At 40.0% G+C, this 22,591-nt stretch overlaps 1 protein-coding gene across 1 annotated transcript in view; it reads left to right on the top strand.

Annotated features, from left to right (window-relative positions):
• Spata48 (spermatogenesis associated 48) overlaps positions 1–22,591 on the top strand; it is a 73,784-nt gene that overhangs the window by 14,831 nt on the left and 36,362 nt on the right. Inside the window, exons 3-5 of the mRNA XM_055624033.1 lie at positions 3,952–4,028; positions 11,525–11,663; positions 13,262–13,329. Coding sequence (XP_055480008.1) covers positions 3,952–4,028; positions 11,525–11,663; positions 13,262–13,329 — 284 coding nt within the window. The remainder of the gene's footprint in view (positions 1–3,951; positions 4,029–11,524; positions 11,664–13,261; positions 13,330–22,591) is intronic.

Below are 22,591 nucleotides of genomic sequence, written 5' to 3'. Positions count from 1 at the left end.
AGAAAGAAAGAAAGAAAGAAAGAAAGAAAGAAAGAAAGAAAGAAAGAAAGAAGAAAGAAGGGAGGGAGGGAGGGAGGAAGGAAGGAAGGAGGAAGGAGAAGAAGGAGAAGGAGAGAAGAAGAAGAAGAGGAGGAGGAGGAGGAAGAAGAAGAAGAAGGGGAAAACACACCCAAAAGGAGTCGATGGCAGGAAATAATCAAACGCAGGGCTGAAATTAGTAAATTAGAAAAAAAATACAAAGAATCAATGAAACCAAGAGCTGATTCTTTGAGAAAATCAACAATATAGACAAACTCTTAGACAAACTAACTAAAAGATAGAGAGAGAGTGCCCAAATTAACAAAACTGAAAATGAAAAGGGAAACATAACAGACACTGAGGAAATCCAAACAATCATCAGGTCTTCCTTCAAAAGCCTCTATTCCACAAAATTGGACAGTCTAAAGGGAGTGAATGATTTTCTTGATAGATATCACCTAACAAAGTTAAATAAAGATCAGGTAATTAGTTTAAACAGTCCTAGAACCCATAAGAAAACAGAAACAGTCCTTAAAACTCTCCCAACCAAAAACAAAACAAAAAAAGAACTAGGGCCAGATGGTTTTAGTCAGAATTTTACCATACTATCAAAGATGAGCTAACACCAATAATCCTCAAACCATTTCACAAAATAGAAACAGAAGGAACCAATGGAAAAAAGGCAGCTTCTTCAACAAATAGTGCTGGTCTAACTGGATGTCTATAGGCAGGAAAATGCAAATAGATCCATATTTACCACCCTGCACAAAACTCAAGTCCAAGTGGATCAAAGACCTCAACATAAAAGCAGGAACACTAAATCTATTAAAAGGGAAAGTGGGAACCATCCTTGAACTCATTGGCACAGGAGACAGCTTCCTGAGCAGAACACCAACAACTCAGGCCCTAAGATCTATAATTAATAAATGGGACCTCTTGAAACTTAAATGCTTCTGTAATGCAAAGGACAGTGTCAGTAGAACGGAATGGCAGTCTACAGGTTGGGAAAAGAACTTCACTAATCATACATCTGACAAAGGATTAATATCCAAAATATATAAATAACTCAAACAACAACAAACAAAATAATCTACTTAAATAGTGGAGCACAGCACTAAACAGAATTCTCAACAGAGGAATCTCAAATAGCAGAGAAGCACTTAAAGAAATGCTCAGCCTCCTTAGCCATCAGAAAAATGCAAATCAAAATAACTCTAAGATTCCATCTTACACCCCTCAAGAATGGCTATGATCAAAAATACAAGTGACAGCACATGCTGGTGAGGATGTAGAGAAAAGGGAATCTTCCTCCATTGCTGGTGGGAGTTCAAACTTGTACAACCACTTTGGAAATCAATCTTGTGCTTTCTCAGAAAACTGGGAATAGCTCTACCTCAAGACCCAGCTATACTACTCCTGGGCATATACCCAAAACATACTCCACCATACAAGGACACTTGCTCAATTATATTCATAGCAGCATTATTTGTAAGAGCCAGAATCTGGAAACAACCTAGATGTTCCTCAACCGAAGAATGGATAAACTGCGGTACATTTACACAATGGAATACTACTCGGCTATTAAAAACAAGAAAATCATGAAGTTTGCAGGGAAATGGATGAAACTAGAAAAGATCATCCTGAGTGAGGTAACCCAGACCTTGAAAGACACACATGGTATATACGCACTTAGAAGCAGATTTTAGCCATATAGTACAGGATAAACATACTACAATGCACAGACTCCAAGAAGTAACAAGGAGGACCCAAAGGAGGATGCTTAAATCTCACTCAGAAAGAGAAATAGAATAGACAGAGATAATGGTTGAATGGAGGAAAAGGAGGGAAGAGGAAAGTAAGGGTGGAGATCAGACCTGGGGAGAGCAGGGGAAGGAGGACAGAAGGCCTGCAGAGAAAAGAGAAACTGGAGGGGGTGCATCTCTGTGACAAGCTGAAGACCTAAGTCAGAGTAGGCCTCTGGGAAGATATGAAGGGGACTCTAGCTGAGACTTCTAGGAGCAGGGGTCATGGAGACTGAAGAGGACACTCTCTAACTAGACAAGACTCCTAGTGGAGAGAGAACAGCAACCTACCCACAAAAATATCGATCCAAAATTTACCTGGCCTACAAGACCTGCAAGGACAAAGTTTGAACAGATAGAGCAGGGATTGAGGGAATGTCCAAACAATGCCTGTCCCAACCTAACACCAACCCCATGGAAGAGAGCCAACCCCTCACACTATTAACAATACTCTTCTATTCTTGCAGACAGGTGCCTATCAGAATTGTCCTCTGAGAGGCTCTACCCAGCAATGGTTTGAAACAAATGCTGAGACTCACAACCAAACATTTGGTGAAGCATAGGGAATCTAGTGAGAAAGTGCAGGAAAGGATAAAAGGACCTAGAGGTGACAAGACTTCCACAAGGAGACGCATGGAACCAACTAACCAGGGCTCAGAGGTGCCTGTGGAGTCTGAAACAGCAACTAAGGACCATGAATGGTTTGGACCTAGGTTCTATACATATATGTAGCAGATGGGCAGCTCAGGCTTCATTTGGGATTACTAGTAAGGGGAGCAGTCTCTGATATGAAGTCTGTTGCCTGCTTTTTCATCACTTCCCCTTGACAGGACTGCCTTACTAGGCCACAAGGGAAGAGAACAAACTCATTCTTCGTGCAACCTGATGAGCTGGGGTAGTGGATAGGAAGATCCCCTTTTCTAAGGAATAGGTGAAGGAGGGGGTGAGGATGGGAAGAGAGAAGAAACGGGGCTACAAATGGAATGTAAAGTGAATTAATTAATTTAAAAAACAAGGAATTGATTTGTTTCAATCTTAAGATATTAGAAAAATTACTAAATCAAACTAAATACATGAAAGATCAAAGCACATATTAGTCAAAAATCAATGAAATGCAGAATTTATATACAGGATAATTATTTTAATGTTTAATTAAGTTTATTGGGGGTTTTTTGAGATAGATATCGTGTCAATCCTGGATAGCTCAAACTTGCTGTGTGGCTGAGAATGGCTTTTTATTTCAGATTCTCCTATCTCCATGGCCTCAGTGGTGGAATTCCAGGCACATGGCCCCTCCCAAGGCCAAGAAACAATTTATAAAGTACAGCATGGTTGACTATATAACTGTCTATGGACAAATGAATGGATAAAGAAAATTGGGTATATGCAAATACACTAGAATATTATTCAGCCATAAAATGTAGGCCTGCTATTTACAGCAACATGAATAACCTATAGAACCTTATACTAAGACAAACTGGACACATAAAGAGACATGTTTATATTCTTATATATGTGCAGAGAGTCTAATAAGCATGGGGTAAGTATAGAGAAATGTGGAAATGTTGGTGAGAGGATAAAATATGAAGATACAAACAAAGATGAGTGTGTTCTAGAGACAGGATGCCTATCATGGTGGCTATAGCTATCAGTATTGTATTGTTTGCTGGGATTGTAAGAAGCAGCCAGATTTTTTTTTTCATTTTTCTTTTACTTTTTTAAGATTATAGTATAATTACATCATTTCTTCGCTCCTTTCTCTCCCTTCAAAAACTCCCACATACCCCTCTGTTATATCTTTCAAATTCACGGCCTCTCTCTTTTTTTTTAAATTGTTGTTACATGCATAGATGTTAATATATATACACATATTCCCAAACATAACCTTGGTCTGTATGTAAAATATTACTTGTACATAAAAAGAAACCAGATTTTAAGTGGCTTGAACACACTCAAAAGATAACTATGGGTAGATGAATTTGTTAAGAAATCTGAGTTTGTTAATCATTAAACTATGTATACATACACATAGTTCAAGTCATGTACATAAGGAAATTCAAAAACATAGTGTTAAAAAATAGCAATTTTATTTACGCTTGGTCTGTTTTAACTTCTTGTTCCTATCTTGTAGGATGATAGTGGATCACTTGTCCAGCAAGGCAAGAAATATAATATAAAGGATGCATTTTACAAATCTTCAACACAGAAGTAAGCTTTTATCACAATGAAAGTTTTCAATTATTTAAAAATTTTAATGGTGCATGTGTTAATAATGATCTGGATCATATGAATAATTCAAAGAACATCAATCAAAGTCACTATGTCTTTCACGTTGACTAAAAAACAAACATATCAGGGCTTGAAAAAGACATGTGTTCACACCTGTAATCCATACATTCAGAGGCCTGTATTAGAGGATTATTGTAAGTTCCAGGGTAGCCTGGACTTACAATAATAAGTAATGTAAGAGCCTAACTCAGAAGAACAGAGGGGCAAGTGGGGGAGGGTGAGAAGAGGATGAGAGGGAGATGGAAAGGTAGGGGAGAGAGGAAAGGAGAGGAAGGGAGAGTGGAGGATGAGGGGGGAAGGGGAAAGCGGGAGAAGAAGAAGAATGGGGGTAGAGGGAGAACAGGAAGAAAGGAAGGAGAAGGGGAAAGGGGAAGTGATGGGGGAAAGACGGGAGAGGGAAGAAGAGAGAGAAAAGAGAAAGGAGAAAGGAGAAACTATGTCAATACAACCAAAATTCAGAAAGGGGGAAATTAAGGGAGGGAAGGGAAGAAAGGAGAAAAAGCAACCACAATGCCCCAGAGAACAATGTTGGAGAAAGCTTAAAGGAAGATGTTATGCCCAAGTTTTACAGACCTCAAAGACCACCAAGGAGCCGATTCGATGCAAGTGCAGTAGGGTCTTTTAATACAAGCTCGAGCTTGGTCCCACATTGTCACCAATGCAGTGGTGTATAGTGTAGAGCCCCTAGCTCAGAAAGAGGAGGGTTTTTATTGGTTCACAGTGAGGTTTGGGAAATTACAGCTTAGCAGTTACACAATTTGGTGATAATCAGCAAGGGCAAGCTTGTTACAAGGTGATTGTGGTTAACTAACATTGAGCAAGCTATCTATAGACCTCAGGAATATTAGGTATTTCCACCCTGAGATAAGATACCTTCCCATTCTTGTGTTTACCTCCAGGATGTTCCTTGGGTAGGGAATTTTATTATCTTCTTCCTGTAATTGGTGACCTATGGTCTAGTTCCTAGTGACTTGGGAGGGGGTCACTAGTTCCTGGTGACTTTGGGGTCATCACGCCTGGTTCTCAAAGACAATTCACAGAATCAATCTCTCAGCACTTTCTAGGACAGAGGCAGGAGGGCTAGCTCCCACTGACACGCTCATCAGCCTGAGTTCTCATAGACTTAGTGACCATGACTTAAGGAAAACCTGGATTCATGATATAGATAGAGGAAAGAATTTCAGAACTACCCAGTTTATAAAGCAGAGTTGATGCTTAATAAAAATATAATTTATATAGGCTTTAAGCACAAAGTCTAAGAGAAAGATGCTTTCTGGCAGCATGGATGTGGTCTTCTCTAAGAAATTGACTGAAAGTAAGGCATATCACTCCTCAAAGGAGACTAGACATTCATTATTCTATAACAGTCAAGGACTTTGGTAGGGTTTAGTGTCATCTCTTTAAAGAGTTCCTAAGGCATATAAATGGGATTACAGGGTAGTTTCTGGGTAGCACCTGGCGGAATTACAGCTTAAACCCACAGGCTGCAGAAAGATAGAATAACTTGTACTGTGAAGAGTTTTTTTGAGATTATCAAGTGATATCTGGGGGAAGAAATGATGTCCTAAAAGATTATATGCATGCAAGACTTAAACTCAGTTCATTGTTATTGGAACAGGAAATTTGTATATTTTAAAAGGAAGGTCAATATGATATAGGTAGTCTTTTCAGCAAATGTTAAGTGTGCTGAAATTTTGCATGTCAGCAAATAAGGGGCTTCATTCAGACTCTGGGATGAGAGGATCCTATATCCTGCCTCATATCAACATGTTTATGCCCTAGGCTGTGAGATGCATCTGTGAATAAACAGACCAAGTTCTCTGCTCTTAAGGCTTTCTCATTTTAAAGAGAATCAGACAACAGGAAAAAAACATAGTGAGAAAACAAAAAGAACCTATTTTTGTAGATGATTTAGCCCATGAATAAAAGAAGAAGGTAGTTAAGAGGTGTGGAGAGTAGGCTCAGGCATCAGCTGGTTTCTTTCATGACCTTGATCTTCTCTGGCTTTTACAATCTTTCTCCTTCCTCTCCTCCAGGCTTCTATGAGTCCTACTGGGAAGAATTTAATGGGGGCATCCCATTTAGGACTGAGAGTTCTAAGGTCTCTCACTTGAAAAAGCTAGCTGTACATTGTCCAGCTGTGAGTTTCTGTATCTACTGCAGGAGGAACTTCTCTGATGATGGTCGAGCAAGATACTGATCTATGAGTATAGCAGAATGTCATTAGGAGTCATTTTATTGTTATATGCTTTCAACAGAGCAGTAGCATCTGGTTTTTCCCTAGGTCCCTGTGCTATCTAGCCTCAGATTCTTGGTCACCCAAGCAGTGTCAAGGATGAGTTCCATCTCACAGAGCAGGCCTTAAACCCAGTATCAGATATTGGTTTGTTACTCTCACAAGCTTAGTGTCACTATTGTACTAACACATACTGCAGGCAGGTCACCGTTGTAACTCTGTTGTAAGGGTTTGTAGCTGGGTTGGTTTTTACCTTTCTTCTTTGGCAGCACGCAGAGCACCTCTCTGTACCAAAGACATATTAGCATGTAGAGGTAAGGGCTCTACTTAGATACCAGTTTGACTTCTCCATGTTCAGTGAGTTGTATAGGTGGTGTCGTCAGTGATAGGGCCTTACCACCAGTTTGTGAAGAGCAAGCAATAGCATTGTTAATAGCCTGGGTTGTTTGGGGTTTTGCACAGGGTCCCTTTGGCCAATAATTCAATTAGATCTCTTCTATTTGTTGTAATCTGTTGGTGAGGCTTGCCTCTGAGCTTTATTTTCAAGTTTCTTATAAGCTGTAGCAGGGCTTCTTATTTGAAATTATTAATTTTCTTTTAGCTTTTCCAATTTGGTTTTTTTATTATTATTATTTTTATTATTAATTACACTTTATTCATTTTTTATCCCCCATAAGCCCCTCCCGACCCCACCCTTCCTCCCCTTTCTGCATGCATGCCCCCCCCCAAGTCCACTGATAGGGGAGGTCTTCCTCTCCTTCTTTCTGATCTTAGACTATCAGTTCTCATCAGAAGTGGCTGCATTGTCATCTTCTGTGGCCTGGTAAGGCTGCTCCCCCCTCAGGGGGAGGTGATCAAAGAGCAGGTCAATCAGATTATGTCAGAGGCAGTCCCTCTTCCCATTACTATGTAACCCACTTGGACACTGAACTGCCATGGGCTACATCTGTGCAGGGGTTCTAGGTTATCTCCATGAATAGTCCTTGGTTGGAGTACGAGTCTCTGTGTTCAAATTTTCTTGTTCTGTTGCTCTCCTTGTGGAGTTCCTGTCCTCTCCAGCTCTTGCTATTTCCCACTTCTTACATAAAATTCCATTCACTCTGCCCGACAGTTGGCCATCAGGCTCAGCATCTTCTTTAATAGTCTGCAGGGCAGAGGCTTTCAGAGGCCCTCTGTGGCAGGTTCCTAGGTTGTTTCCTGTTTTCTTCTTCTGGCTTTCAGAGGCCCTCTGTCCAATTTGGTTTTTAAAGTATGCTCTTAAGATGTTTCTCTGTGCTTTTACATCTCTCACTGCCTTTTAGCTAATCTGGCCAAAGGTTTGCCCATCTTACTGATTTCCTTATAAATCAACTCTGTTTCATTGATTCTATGTATTGGTTTTTTTGTTTGTTTCTATTTTGTTGATTTCAGCTCTGATTTTGATTATTTCTTGCTATATATCCTTTTGGTGTTATTTCTTCTTTTTGTTCTAGATCTTTCAGGTTTGCTGTTAAGTTACTGATATGAGATCTTTCTAATTTTATTGATATGAGATCTTTCCAATCTTACCAATAAGAGATCTATCCAAATTTTTAAGTAGGCACTTAGTGTTCTAAACTTGCCTCCGAGAGCCACCATCATTGTGTTATGAAAGTTCAGATATGTTATGTTTTTATTTTCACTCAATTCTAAACTATTTTAAATTTATTTTTAATACCTTTTAAATGTATTTTTTCATAAATAGTGAATTATTCAGTTTCCACAAGTTTGTAAGCTTCCTGTTATTTCTGTTGTTACTGATATCCAGCTTAATTTGTAGTGGTCAGATAAGATGGAGGGCATTCATGACAGTTCAGTATCCTAGTGGGTTCCGTAGTAATGGGAACAGGGACTGTCTCTGACATGAACTAATTGTCCTGCTCTTTGATCACCTCCCCCTGAGTGGGGAGAAGCATTACCAGGCCACAGAAGAAGACAATGCAGCCACTCCTGATGAGACCTAACAGACTAGGATCAGAAGGAAGGAAAAGAAACCCTCCCCTACCAGTTGACTTGGGGAGGGGCATTCATGGAGAAGGAGAAGAAAGAGAGGGATTGGGAGGGGAGGAGGGAGGGAACTACAGGGGGATACAAAGTAAATAAAGTGTAATTAAAAATTTTTTAAAAAGATGGAGGGCATTATTTCAATTATCTTAGATCTATTGAGACTTGCTTTGTGTCCAGCATGTGGTAAATTTTGGATAAAGTTTCATGAACTGATAAAAAGAAGGAATACCCTGAGATAATGTCTATTTTTTCTGCTAAGGTGTTTTTCATGGATGCAACTAAAGGATGGATTCCATTTTTTAATCCAGTATATTAATCTTTGTATTTTATTGGACAATTAAGATCACTAATATTGAGAGATATCAATGAACAGTATTTGGGGATTTCCATTATTTTATTGTTGTATCATGATTTCTCCCACCCCACCCCCACTTTATTTGTCTGAGATTATTTATTCCTGTGTTTTCTTGGGCATAGTTAAACATTTCAGCTTTAATTTTTTTCTTCTAGCACCTTCTGGATTTGTAAAGTGATATTGTTTACATTTGGTTTTATTTTGGAATGTCTTCCTCCACCTATGGTGACTGCAAGTTTTGCTGATTATAGCAGTCTAGGCTGATATCTGTGGTCTCTTAGAATCTAGCACATCTGTCCAGGCCCTTCTGGGTTTTAGAGTCTCTATGAAAAAGCCTAGGATTATTCTAATAGATCTTCCTTTACATGTTATTTGATGTTTTTCCCTTCAGATTTTAATATTTTTTCTTTGTTCTGAACATTTAATGTTTTGATTATTATATACCATAGAGAATTTCTTTCCTTGTTCAGTCTATTTATTGTTCTGTATGCTTCTTACACACTGATAGTTTCTTCTTTAGTTTAATGAATTTTTCTTCAATGAATTTGGTAAAAATATTTTCTATGCCTTTGATCTGGATTTCTTCTTTTTTCATTATTTCCATTATCCATAAAATTGGTCTTTTTGTGGTGTCCCAGATTTCCTGGACTTTTCGTGCCATGGTCATTTTAGATTAACATTTTCTTTGAGTGGGGTATCCTTTTTCCTATCTTGTCTTCAACACCTGAAACTCTATCTTCCATCTCTTAGAATCTTTTGGTAAAGCTTGCCTCTGAGCTTACCTTTTTTTATATTAACTATTTCAAAGTTTATTTTTTTAAAGTTTTTTTTTTATTATTCTCATTAGTTACATTTTGTTAATGCTGTATCCCTCATTCCCTCCCCAATCCAACTCTCCCTCCCTCATCTCCTCCCTGCCCCTTTCCAAGTCCACTGATAGGGGAGGACCTCCTCCCCTTTCATATGACTCCATTTTGTCAGGTATTTTCAGGACTGGCTGCAAAGTCCTCCTCTGTGGCCTAACAGTACTGCTCCTCCCTTGGGAGGTGGGGAAGTCAAAAAGCCAGTCATTGAGCTCCTGTTAGAAATAGTCCTTGTTCCCCTTACTATGGGAAACCAATTGATTACTGAGCTATCACGGGTCACATCCGAGCAGAGGTTCTAGGTTTTATCCTCTCATGGTCTTTGGTTGAGTGTCCATCTCAGAAAAGACCCTGTGCCCAGATATGTTTGGTCCTTGTGGAGCTCCTATCCTTTCCACATCAAACTCCCCTTCTTTCATATGATTCCCTGCACTCTGCCGAAGGTTTGGTTATGAGTCTTAGTATGTACTTTGGAACACTGCTAGGTAGAGTCTTTCGGATGCTTTCTGCGGTAGACTCCTGTCATATGTTCAATGCATATCCCATTTGTCTTTCTAAATGAGAATTGATCATCATACCTCGTGTCCCTTTCTTGATTATCTTCTTTAGGTGTATAGATTTCATTACGTTTATCATATCTTTTAGGTCTATATAAGCGAGTATATTCCATGTTTGTCTTTCTCCTTCTGGGATACTTCACTCAGAATGATCTTTTCTAGATCCCACCATTTGCCTGCAAATTTCATGATTTCCTCTTTTTTTATTGCCTACAGATCGGGAAAGAATCTTCACCAACCCTTTATCTGACAGATAAATATCCAGTATATATAAAAAACTAAACAAGCTGAAAAGCAACAATCCAAGTAATCCAATTAAAAAATGGGGAACAGAGCTAAACAGAGAATTCTCTGTAGAGGAATATAGAATGGCAGAGAAACACTTAAAGAAATGCTCAACCTTATTAGCCATTAGGGAAATGCAAATCAAAACGACCCTGAGATTTCACCTTACACCCATCAGAATGGCCAAGATGAAAAACTCAAGTGACAACACATGCTGGAGAGGTTGAGCTTACTTTTTGAGTTCCTAAAATTTACATTTCCAGTTTTCCCTCAGTTTGGGTTTTCTTTAGTGAGTTCATTTCCACTTTCATGTTTTGAACTGTATTTTTTCCATTCCACTGTTTGTGTTTTCATAGATTTCACTAATGGATTTATTCATATCCTCTTTAAGGAACTTAAACATAGTCATAACAGCTATTTTGAAGTTCTTGTCTTCTATTTCAGCTCCATTGCGTCTCTCAGTACCCACTATAGTCGTCTTGCTTGCCTCTACTGCAGACAAATTTTCTTAGCTGTTATTGTGTTTTTATGCATCTAGGCATGTGGGTTTGAGATGATTATTATTTTAGTTTTGATGATGTATGGTTTTATCTTTGTTGGGTGTGTGCCTCATTCATTTCATTTGTGTTGCCCTCTCTGGATCTTAGGAGAGTGTGGTGGCTGTGGGTTTTCTGGTAGGGAGTACTTTGGAGAGCCTGCCACTTGCAGCCACTCAGGGTCCCAGACAGGCTGTATTACTAGGGGTTGATAGGACATAATAGGAATGTCCTGGAAGAGGGAGGCAGGTGAGAGGGTGTACTGGAAGGAGGAAAGCTGGGTCTGCCACAAGGATCTGTTTAGTGACCTAGGAATGGGGATAGAGAGGAAGGAGATGCCACAGCAGCCACACTTTGTGGCTACAGTGCTAGTGATAACCTGGGAGACTGGAATGGGGATTGAAGGGGGAATAAAGATTGCCTACCTGATGCCCTGACTCCCAAAATAGATTTTCAAAGATATGACTTATTTGTGAATTGGATAGTGTTAATACCCTGCTGTAAATATGTGCTTTGTATATTCTTTATTAAATATGTCCTTATTTAATAATTACCCAGAGCTTATGAACATGTTCCTTGGGACAAGATGCTATCACCAAAACCTGATCCAGAAAAAACAACAGCAGAAAAAGCTGCTGACCAAATCTCACAGTGTTTTACACTGAGAAGATATGAAAGTGTGCCAGCCATAACCCAGGTCAGTAAGCATCCCTGACCATGGCACCTGCTTCTTGCTGTGACTGCAAATTAACTCAAACTCAAGCCTCAGTGTTATTTTGTTATTGAGAATTACATATGAAACTGAAAGTGATATCATCATAGGTCATTGGTAACTGAAAACTTTTTCTCACTGTAAATACTGAAAATGTTTACTATGACTTCTCCCTTAAAGCCATTTGTGGTGGCTATTCATTTTGAAAATTACAGAAGAATGTTAAGTAGTGAAGAAAACAAAAGGATGTCATTCTTTTAGGCAATCTGTGCTGAGCATAGTGCTGGCCATAGGATTTAGAGCTTGGCTGCCCACTCTTCAAGCAGAATAGGATGATCCATGTGTTGTAGACTACTCTGTAATGTTGCCGGTTATGTGACACAACATAGCAAATGGAGCTCTCAGAGAGATGGCCGTTGATTCTGTCTCTGAGTGTTAAAAAGAATTTGTCCAGTGTACTATTGGTCCCAAATCCCTATTGTAGCTGCAGCACTTTCTCTAGAGTATGGATCTGTCTGTGTGACTACACTGAGCATGCCCATCTTTTTCAGAACATGGAATGCAAGCCATTTGACAAGACATGTAGCTGGTACTCTGTCATTTACCTGTTCTGTGTTACTTTCCCTTTCTAGTGAACTCTGAGTGCCATATTCCCTACAGGACTCTGCAATGTCCCATCACTTTAAAAAATCTGTGCCAAGAAGAACCCCAAGTATCAGTGAAGCCCAGACTTCTGTCTTCCCAATACTGCCTTAGATGCCATGCTTCATGCTTGCAAAACACCTCTTGTTTCCTTATCCCCTTCTGCTTGATGCCACAGCTCGCAGCATTAGTCTGGGTCATAGTTGGATGATTTCTCATAATGAAGTTTTTGAGGATATAAAAACCACAGTATAAAGAGGGAAACCAATTACATCCTAAAGAGTCCCTGACCCCCAATTAGGAAGCCCACATACCCTAGTAAAGTGTCTTCTGCTTTCATAGAGAATGAAATAATGAGAGGAAAAAATATAGCTTTAATATAAACATTCAGACATCAGATTGTTAAATAGAAGTAAAAACCAGTTAAGGAAAAACGTTGTGTAGACTTCATTTATTTTTAAGGATTTTTCATTTACTTCAAAAGAATTTTATACCTCATGTAAACTGGTCATTTCATTCCATTTCCTCTGCGTTAACTGATTTGCATATCTAAAGTCCTCCCCGCATAAGTTGTTCAGTCTCTGTGCAAAGCTGTAAAGGAAAGGCTGCAAAGGGCCTCAGTGGGGAAGTGTCTGTCAGAAAGTGAAGCTAAAGCTTTCACATAGGGAAACCATGTCACCTGGAGAAGGTGGACATGGGGCATATTCCAACTTGGAAAAAATAGGGTAGGGGTAGAAATTTGAACAAAGACCCAGGACCCACACACTCAGAAGGTAAAGCCGCACCCCAGCCAGAGTGGCTAGGATGACTGGGAAGGGCTTTCCCAAAGTTTAGGCTCAGCTATGATGTGAGGAGCCTGCTAAAGAAACAAAGCTTGAATCTATGAAATTACAATAAGACCATTAATTATTAATTATTAATTATTTCAATAATTGCTCTAGATGATCGGAGGACTCTGGGACAGATTTCAGACAAGATGGTTCTCAGTGGCAAACAAACCAATCAGTTTGTAAGTTTAATTTCCTAATGTTGTCATTTCTATCTTTACTCTCATCACTAAAAACCTGATGTCCCCACTGAGGACAGGAGAGGGACCTGACTTCAGATGAAGAGTGTCCTAGAGACCTTCCTCTAACACTCATGGGTCTAAGAAGAGAATCCAAATCCCATTGTAGGTGCTTTACAACACCTGCCCTCTCTCTACCCTCAAAACTGGCGCTATTACATGTACATTTTAAAGTTAGGATAAACTGGCATTGCATGAGCTCATACAATGAGCAACCTAGGGGAAAGAGGGGAGGGGCCAAGATGGCGGCACCGGGAGAACACCACGTCTGAGAAGCAGGACAACACACTCTGTGCAGCGACCAGGAGACTGAACTCTGGGCCCTAAAACAACAGCTATCGTGTTTCCCAGGTGAGGGGAGGCTCCCACGGCATGGGAATCGATCGGGTCCACTCTCGGCTGCCCAGCCAGAACCCAGAAGAGAACCCGGCTAACGCGGGCTTTGGGTCTCCGGGCTAGTGCTGCAAGCATGCTTGTCCTGATCACTTTCCCAGGCTGATTGGTGGGCACAAGGGTGCCTGAGGCTGAGAGTCCCAGTCGCAAAAAAAACCCCACGGGGAAGGAAAGTTGCCAGACTGGTCACGGGTCACCCAGTCTTTCCCTGGAAGGTCTCTCCAACCACGGGTACCTGCCACCATCACAATTGAGCTCCCTCCGCACACGGATTGCAACTGCGCATCCAGCTCAAAATCCCTACTCCCTCTTCAGAGGAGGCAGGAGGCGTCCAGCAGAATCTGCCACAGACCACATTGTCTGTACCCTAACCCGAGATTGGGGCTGAGAAAACCCAGTCCTTTCAGGCACTCCCCCAAATGTCGGCATAGCCCTGCCACAGCAGAGCAGAAGGATAAAGAGGCACACAGCTGCTTCACAGTGCCGAACTCCAGTGCTGCCGGCTGCTCCTAGCAAACAAACTGCAGCTCGGGATCTGGGACTGTGGTCATTCTACACATCCTGAGATTATCCTGGGTCCAGCACAATAAGGTCTAGCAGCAAGTTCTATCACCGGCGCCCCCCCCCCCGAACCCTGGCAGAGAAACGCCGGCTCAGGGCTCAGGATCCGACTGAGAAGCCCCAACCCCTGCTGGCACTCCCCTGAGAGCACCTCCATAAGCTTGCCCTAGCAGAGGAGAAGGTCAGAGGGGAAGGACAGAGAGGCAGCCTGCCAAGGACACAGCACCCTCTCTCCAGCTCACCCAGGGGCCCCTAGCAGAGAAACCCAAGCTCTGGATCTGAGGACACTCAAACCTACCCGGTACTCTCTTGAGATCAGCAAACATAGATTCTACTGCTAGGCTGCTTCTGGCAGAGAGATCTGAGCCCGGGATCTGGGATTGAGTACACTCATCCTAACTCTTACCCGCGCCACCCAGGGTCCAGTCAACATAACCCCTCCTGGCAGAAGGAAAGGACAAAGAGGCAGCACACAGGAAAGGTGGACACCGAGTCCTGCAGCCACAGTGTCACAGAGCTGACTATTAGCCTACCCATGCACTTCCGCAGCAGGACCAAAACAGAGAGTAGTGAGCAAGGGGAACCCCTGTGCATTCCAATTGGTCCTGCAAGAGAGTGAGTGAGCGTTCTAGGGAGAGATTGTCCCAGACCCAGGGCCCCTCCAAAGAAGCAACCAGACGATATCCCTGCCACCCACACCCCTAGTGTGGGCATAATAGGGATTCTTGGGATAGCGACCCCAACATTGAAGCCTCTGCCTTGCGGGTCCACCAGGATAATCCAGGCAAACAATCCCTGGATCTCAGTCAGAACTTCGTAATAGTGGCTTGCAGGCCACTACAATAGTCAGAGAATCCGCGCATGCACACTGCGCCCTCTAAAAGCGCACTCGAATAGCGCCAGCGTCACATTCCTTACTTAGGCAAAACTGAAAACACAGTGCACACTCCCAAAGCAGTGAACCTCTCTCATCTTCCTGAAAAAACAGTCCAGAAAACAGAAAGAGAGGATCATAGCCCAAACTACAATCTCGAGGAACAACTAGTGAGGATTATAAATAACCAGATGGCTAGAGGCAGACATAAGAACACTCCCAACAAAAATCAGGACATAATGACCTCACCAGCAACCCACAAAACAATGGACACTTCAATTCACTAGATATACAAGAAAACGACCTCAAAACTATGTTTCTCCAGCTATTAGAGGCCCATAAAGATGAAATGAACAAAGCCCTCAGAGAAATAACCAAAGAAATCGAGACTAACCAAGAGGAAACAAATCGTGCTCTCAGAGAAATGACCACGAAAATTGAGGCAAACATAGAAGAAATGCACAAAGCTCTCAAAGAAATGTCCACACAAATGAAGGCAAATAAAGAAGAAATAAACAAAGCTCTCATAGAAATACAGGCAATTATACCCAAAGAAGTAGAGGCACAATTAGTGATACATAGAGAGGAAACGGACAAAAAAATAGAAGCTATCATTGAAAAGCAGGAGTCCACATTCAAACAGATGAAGGAAACGGTGCAAGACATGAAAACAGAATTAGAATCAATAAAGAAAACACAAATAGAGAAAAACCAGGAGCTGGAGAACATAAGGAACTACAAAGGTAAGCATCACCAACAAAATACAAGAGATGGAAGAAAGAATCTCAAGAGCCAAAGATACACTTGCGGAAATTGACACGTCTCTCAAAGAAAAAATAAAATCAGAAAAGTTCCAAACACAAAACATCCAAGAAATGAAGGACACCATGAAAAGACAAAACCTAAGAATAATAGGAGTAGAAGAAAAAGAAGACATCAGGCTCAAAGGTCCGGAAAATATTTTCAAGAAAATTATAGAAGAAAACTTTCCCTACTTAAAGAAGGAGATGGCCATAAACATACAAGAGGCCTACAGAACACCAAGTAGACTAGACCAGAAAAGAAATTCTTCACGTCACATCATAGTCAAAACACTGAACCTACAAAACAAAGAAAAAATTCTAAAAGCAGCAAGGGAAAAAGGCCAAGTAACATATGAAGGTAGACCTATCAGAATCACACCAGATTTCTCAACAGAAACTATGAAACCCAGAAGGGCCTGGACAGAAATTATACAGTCCTTAAGGGACCACAGATTCCAACCCAGACTACTATACCCAGCAAAACTTTCAATCAACATAGACGGAGACTTCAAAATATTCCAAGACAAAACCAAATTTAAACAATATCTACATAGTAACCCAGGTCTACAGAAGTTACTAGAAGGGAAACTCCAAACCAAAGAAAACAACTACATCGAAGGAAAAGGAGGAAATAGATAGCTACACAACAAAAAAACCAAAAGAAGACAAGCAATGAAACTCACTGACACAACCAACACCACATCTAAAGTAAGTAACAATTGTTGGTCACTAGTTTCTATCAACATCAACGGACTCAACTCCCAATAAAAGACACAGACTAACAGAATGGTTGCGGAAACAGGATCCATCATTCTGTTGCATCCAAGAAACACACCTATGCAACAAAGATAAACACTACCTCAGAGTAAAGGGCTGGAAAACTGTCTTTCAAGCAAATGGTTCCAGAAAACAAGCGGGAGTAGCCATCCTAATATCTAATAAAATAGACTTTCAACCCAAGTTAATCAAAAAAGATAAGGACGGCCACTGTATTCTCATCAAAGGAAAAATCCACCAAGAGGACATCACAATTTTGAATATCTACGCCCCAAATACAAGAGCACCTACATTCGTAAATGAAATAATATTAAAGCGTAAATCACACATTGATCCTAAAACCCTAATAGTGGGAGACTTCAACACTCCACTCTCACCAAGGGACAGATCAACTAGACAGAAAACAAATAGGGAAATAAAAACACTTACAGAGACCCTAAATCAAATGGACCTAATAGACGTCTACAGATCTTTTCATCCAAACTCAAAAGAGTATACCTTCTTTTCAGCACCGCATGGAACTTTCTCCAAAATAGACCATCTAGTTGGTCATAAAGGAAGCCTCAACAGATACAAAAAGATTGAAATAATCCTTTGTATTCTATCTGACCAACATGGACTTAAGCTGGACCTCAACAACAACAGAAATAACAAACAGCCTACACGCACATGGAAACTGAACATCCTGTTAGTCAACGACAGCTGGGTTAAGGAAGAAATAAAGAAAGAAATTAAAGACTTCATAGAATTCAATGAAAATGAAGGCACAACATACCCAAATTTATGGGACACATTGAAAGCAGTGCTCAGGGGAAAATTTATAGCACTAAGTGCCTGCAAGAAGAAATTCATAACATCACATCCAAACAACTTAATGGCCCAACTGAAAACCCTAGAAAAAAAAGAAGCAGATACACCCAAGAGGAGCAGAAGGCTAGAAATAATCAAACTCAGGGCTGAAATCAATCAATTAGAAACAAATAAAACTATTCAAAGAATCAATGAAACAAAAAGCTGGTTCTTTGAGAAAATCAACAAGATAGACAAACCCTTAGCCAAACTAACTAAAAAGCAGAGAGAGTCTATCCAAATCAACAAAATCAGAGATGAAAAGGGTGACATAACTACAGACACAGAGGAAATTCAAACAATCATTAGGTCATACTACAAAAGCCTATATGCCACAAAATTTGAAAACTTAAATGAAATGGACAATTTTCTTGATAGATTCCATCTTCCAACATTAAGTCAAGATCAGGTAGAAAGACTGAATAGCCCTATATCCCCCAAGAAAATTGAAGCAGTCATTCACAGTCTCCCCTCCAAAAAAAGCCCTGGGCCAGATGGTTTCAGCGCGGAATTCTACCAGACCTTCAAAGAAGTGTTCACACCAATTCTTCTCAAACTATTCCACAAAATAGAAACAAAAGGTACATTACCAAACTCATTCTATGAAGCAACAGTCACCCTGATACCTAAACCACACAAAGACCCAACAAAAAAAGAGAACTTCAGATCTATCTCTCTTATGAACATTGACGCAAAAATACTCAATAAAATACTTGCAAACCGAATCCAAGAACACATCAAATATATCATACACCACGACCAAGTAGGCATCATCCCAGGCATGCAAGGGTGGTTCAACATACGGAAATCCATCAATGTAATCCACCACATAAACAAACTGAAGGAGAAAAACCACATGATCAACTCCTTAGATGCTGAAAAAGCATTTGACAAAGTCCAACATCCATTCATGTTTAAAGTCTTGGAGAGATCAGGAATACAAGGCACATATCTAAACATAGTAAAGGCAATATACAGCAAGCCGATAGCCAACATCAAACTCAATGGAGAGAAACTTAAATCAATCCCACTGAAATCAGGGACAAGACAAGGCTGCCCACTCTCTCCCTACCTCTTCAACATAGTACTTGAAGTCCTACGCAGAGCAATAAAACAACTAAAGGAGATCAAGGGGATACAAATTGGAAAAGAAGAGGTCAAAGTGTCACTATTCGCAGATGATATGATAGTATATATGAGCGACCCCAAAAATTCAACCAGAGAACTCCTCCAGCTGATAAACACCTTCAGCAAAGTGGCAGGATACAAAATCAACTCAAAAAAATCAGAAGCCCTCCTTATACCAAAGACAAAAGGGCCGAGAACGAAATTAGGGAAACAACACCCTTCACAATAGGCACTAATAACATAAAGTACCTTGGGGTGACACTAACCAAGCAAGTGAAAGACCTGTTTGAGAAAAACTTCAAGTCTCTGAAGAAAGAAATTGAAGATCTCAGAAGATGGAAAGATCTCCCGTGCTCATGGATTGGTAGGATTAACATTGTGAAAATGGCCATCCTGCCAAAAGCAATCTACAGATTCAATGCAATTCCCATCAAAATACCAACTCAATTATTTACAGACCTTGAAAAAAAGATTCTCAGCTTCATATGGAAAAACAAAAAACCCAGAATCTCCAAAACAATCCTGTACAACAACAGATCATCTGGAGGGATCTCTATCCCCGATCTCAAGTTGTACTACAGAGCAATAGTAATAAAAACTGCATGGTATTGGCATAAAAACAGAAAAGAGGATCAATGGAACCGCATAGAAGACCCAGAAATAAACCCACACACCTATGAATACTCGATTTTTGACAAAGAAGCCAAAACCATTCAATGGAAAAAAGACAGCATCTTCAACAAATGGTGCTGGTCCAACTGGATGTCTACATGCAGAAAAATGAAAATAGATCTATATTTATCACCCTGCACAAAACTAAAGTCCAAGTGGATCAAAGACCTCAACATAAAACCAGATACTCTAAATTTATTAGAAGAAAAAGTGGGGAACAGCCTAGAACTCATTGGCACAGGAGACACCTTCCTGAACAGAACACCAACAGCACAGGCTCTAAGAGCAACGATGAATAAATGGGACCTCATGAAACTGAACAGCTTCTGTAAAGCAAAGGACACTGTCATCAAAACAAAACGACTGCCTACAGATTGGGAAAGAATCTTCACTAACCCTTTATCTGGCAGAGGACTAATATCGAGTATATACAAAGAACTAAAGAAGCTGAAAAGCAGCAAACCAAGTAATCCAATTAAAAAATGGGGAACAGAGCTAAACAGAGAATTCTCTGTAGAGGAATATCGAATGGCAAAGAAACACTTAAAGAAATGCTCATTCTCATTAGCCATCAGGGAAATGCAAATCAAAACGACCCTGAGATATCACCTTACACCCATCAGAATGGCCAAAATGAAAAACTCAAGGGACAACACATGCTGGAGAGGTTGTGGAGAAAGGGGAACCCTCCTCCACTGCTGGTGGGAATGTAAACTGATACAACCACTCTGGAAATCTATCTGGCGCTTTCTAAGACAATTAGGAATAGTGCTTCCTCAAGACCCAGCTATACCACTGCTAGGTGGTATACCCAAAGTTTGCTCAAGTACACAAAAGAGATATTTGTTCAACCATGTTTATAGCAGCTTTATTTGTAATAGCCAGAACCTGGAAACAACCCAGATGTCCATCAACGGAGGAATGGGTACAGAAACTGTGGTATTTTTACACAATGGAATACTACTCAGCAATCAAAAAGGAGGAAATCATGAAATTTGCAGGCAAATGGTGGGATCTAGAAAAGATCATCCTGAGTGAAATATCCCAGAAGGAGAAAGACAAACACGGTATATACTCACTTATATAGACCTATAAGATATGATAAACATAATGAAATCTATACACCTAAAAAAGATAATCAAGAGAGCGGACATGGGGTAATATTATCAATCCTCATTTACAAAGACAGATGGGATGCGCATTGAACATATGACAGGAGTCTACTGAGCGCATTTGAAAGACTCTAACTAGCAGTGTTTTCAAAGCAAAGACTCATGACCAAACCTTTGGCAGAGTACAGGGAATCATAAAAAAGAAGGGGAGTTAGTCTGATGAGGAAAGGATAGGAGCTCCACAAGGACCAAAGATATCTGGGCACAGGGTCTTTTCTGAGACTGACATGCAACCAAGGACCATGTATGAATGTAACCTAGAACCTCTGCTCAGATGTAGCCTGTGGTAGCTCAGTAACCAATTGGTTTCCCATAGTGAGGGGAACAAGGACTATTTCTAACAGGAACTCAATGGCTGGCTCTTTGGCCTCCCCACCCCCCAAGGGGGGAGCAGTCCTGTTAGGCCACAGAGGAGAGCTTTTCAGCCAGTCCTGAAGATACCTGATAAAACAGGATCAGATGAATGGGGAGGAGGTCCTCCCTATTAGTGGACTTGGCAAGGGGCATGGTGGAGATGAGGGAGGGAGGGACTGGGAGGGAAAGAGGGATCAGGACACGGCTGGGATACAGAGTTAATAAAATGTAACTGATAAGAAAAAAATAAAATTAAAAAAAAACAGTAAAAAAAGAATAAAAAAAAAGAAATAAGAAAGAAAGAAAAAAAAAACAATGAGCAACCTACATGATGGAATGAGAGAACTGACTTCCAAAACTTGCCTTCTGTTTTTACAATTATGCTGAAGCATGTGTAGCACCCCAACACACACAGGACATGCACACGTATACATGCACATGAGCATACACACTGAATAAATGAATAAACAATTCAACATGGGCAGTTACAATGTTGTGGTACTCCATGGACTTCATATAAAGAGGATTCTAAATGATGTTCCATCAACTTTCATATTACATATTTGTGTTGTATTCATGCTTAAAGCAAGAGCTTTATTATTAATGTTCTTCTATATACAATTCTGCACATTGAGTATAAAAAACTTGATTGTTTTGTCATCAAAACATCACTATTTTGTTTTTTTTAACAGATGATACAACTTTGGTTATGGTCTCACATTTAATTCACTCTGAATATTTCATATTAAAATAAAATATGGTATATTCTGTGTATTTCTCTATTGAGAAACAATTACAACACAAAGAAAATGCCAGAGCCTCTTCATCAACACACATACCTCCTTCCAGAAACATCATTGTGGATTTACTATTCCACATTTTCATGCATTCTTTTAACCTTTTAAACCCTACTATTATTAACCAGCATACAGTATTATATTCCTTTTGTAAATTCAATATGCATGGTATCTTTCCTATGTTTATGCCATTTAACATTTTATCCACCATTGTGCCCATACGATTCATATCTAAGCTCTCTGATTCTCTGGGTGTTCGTTTTGTCTGTAGCATAGAAGTCCACTGAACAGTTATACTACAATTCATTCACCCATCCATATAATTTGTGTCTTATTTAATTTCAGTTTAAAAAAAATCTATGTACTTTCACACACACAACTGTAAAAAAAATTCTGGATTTAATACATACCAATTTATCTATCCTTTCTGAGTCCAAAAAGGTTGCCCTCCTTTTTTCTTAATTATTTTCATACTCTTCTTCAAATGAGTTGACCCAATGGAATCTCTCACCAACAGTGCTTACAACACATTGGAGACTATGTTTATAATTTTCCTAATTAAAAATAATTTTCATTCGTATAAACATGAAGTATTAAAATTGCAGATTACATATACCTAATTACTAATAATCACTTGTAAATATTTAATTTTCTTATTTATTACAATTTATTCACTTTGTGTTGTAGCTTTAGTCCCCTTCCTCATCCCCTCCCACTCCCGCCCTCCCTCCTTCTCACTTTTGTAAATTTATGTCACTTATATTTTTATATCTGCACCTTGCCCTTTCATATGTTTTGTCTGTTGTACTGTTTGTTTGTGTTTCA

Source organism: Psammomys obesus, unplaced genomic scaffold, assembly GCF_907164565.1.
Source record: "Psammomys obesus unplaced genomic scaffold, mPsaObe1.curated_primary_1811, whole genome shotgun sequence".
Classification (NCBI taxonomy): Eukaryota; Metazoa; Chordata; class Mammalia; order Rodentia; family Muridae; genus Psammomys; species Psammomys obesus.
This window is presented reverse-complemented; position numbering and strand designations above follow the sequence as displayed.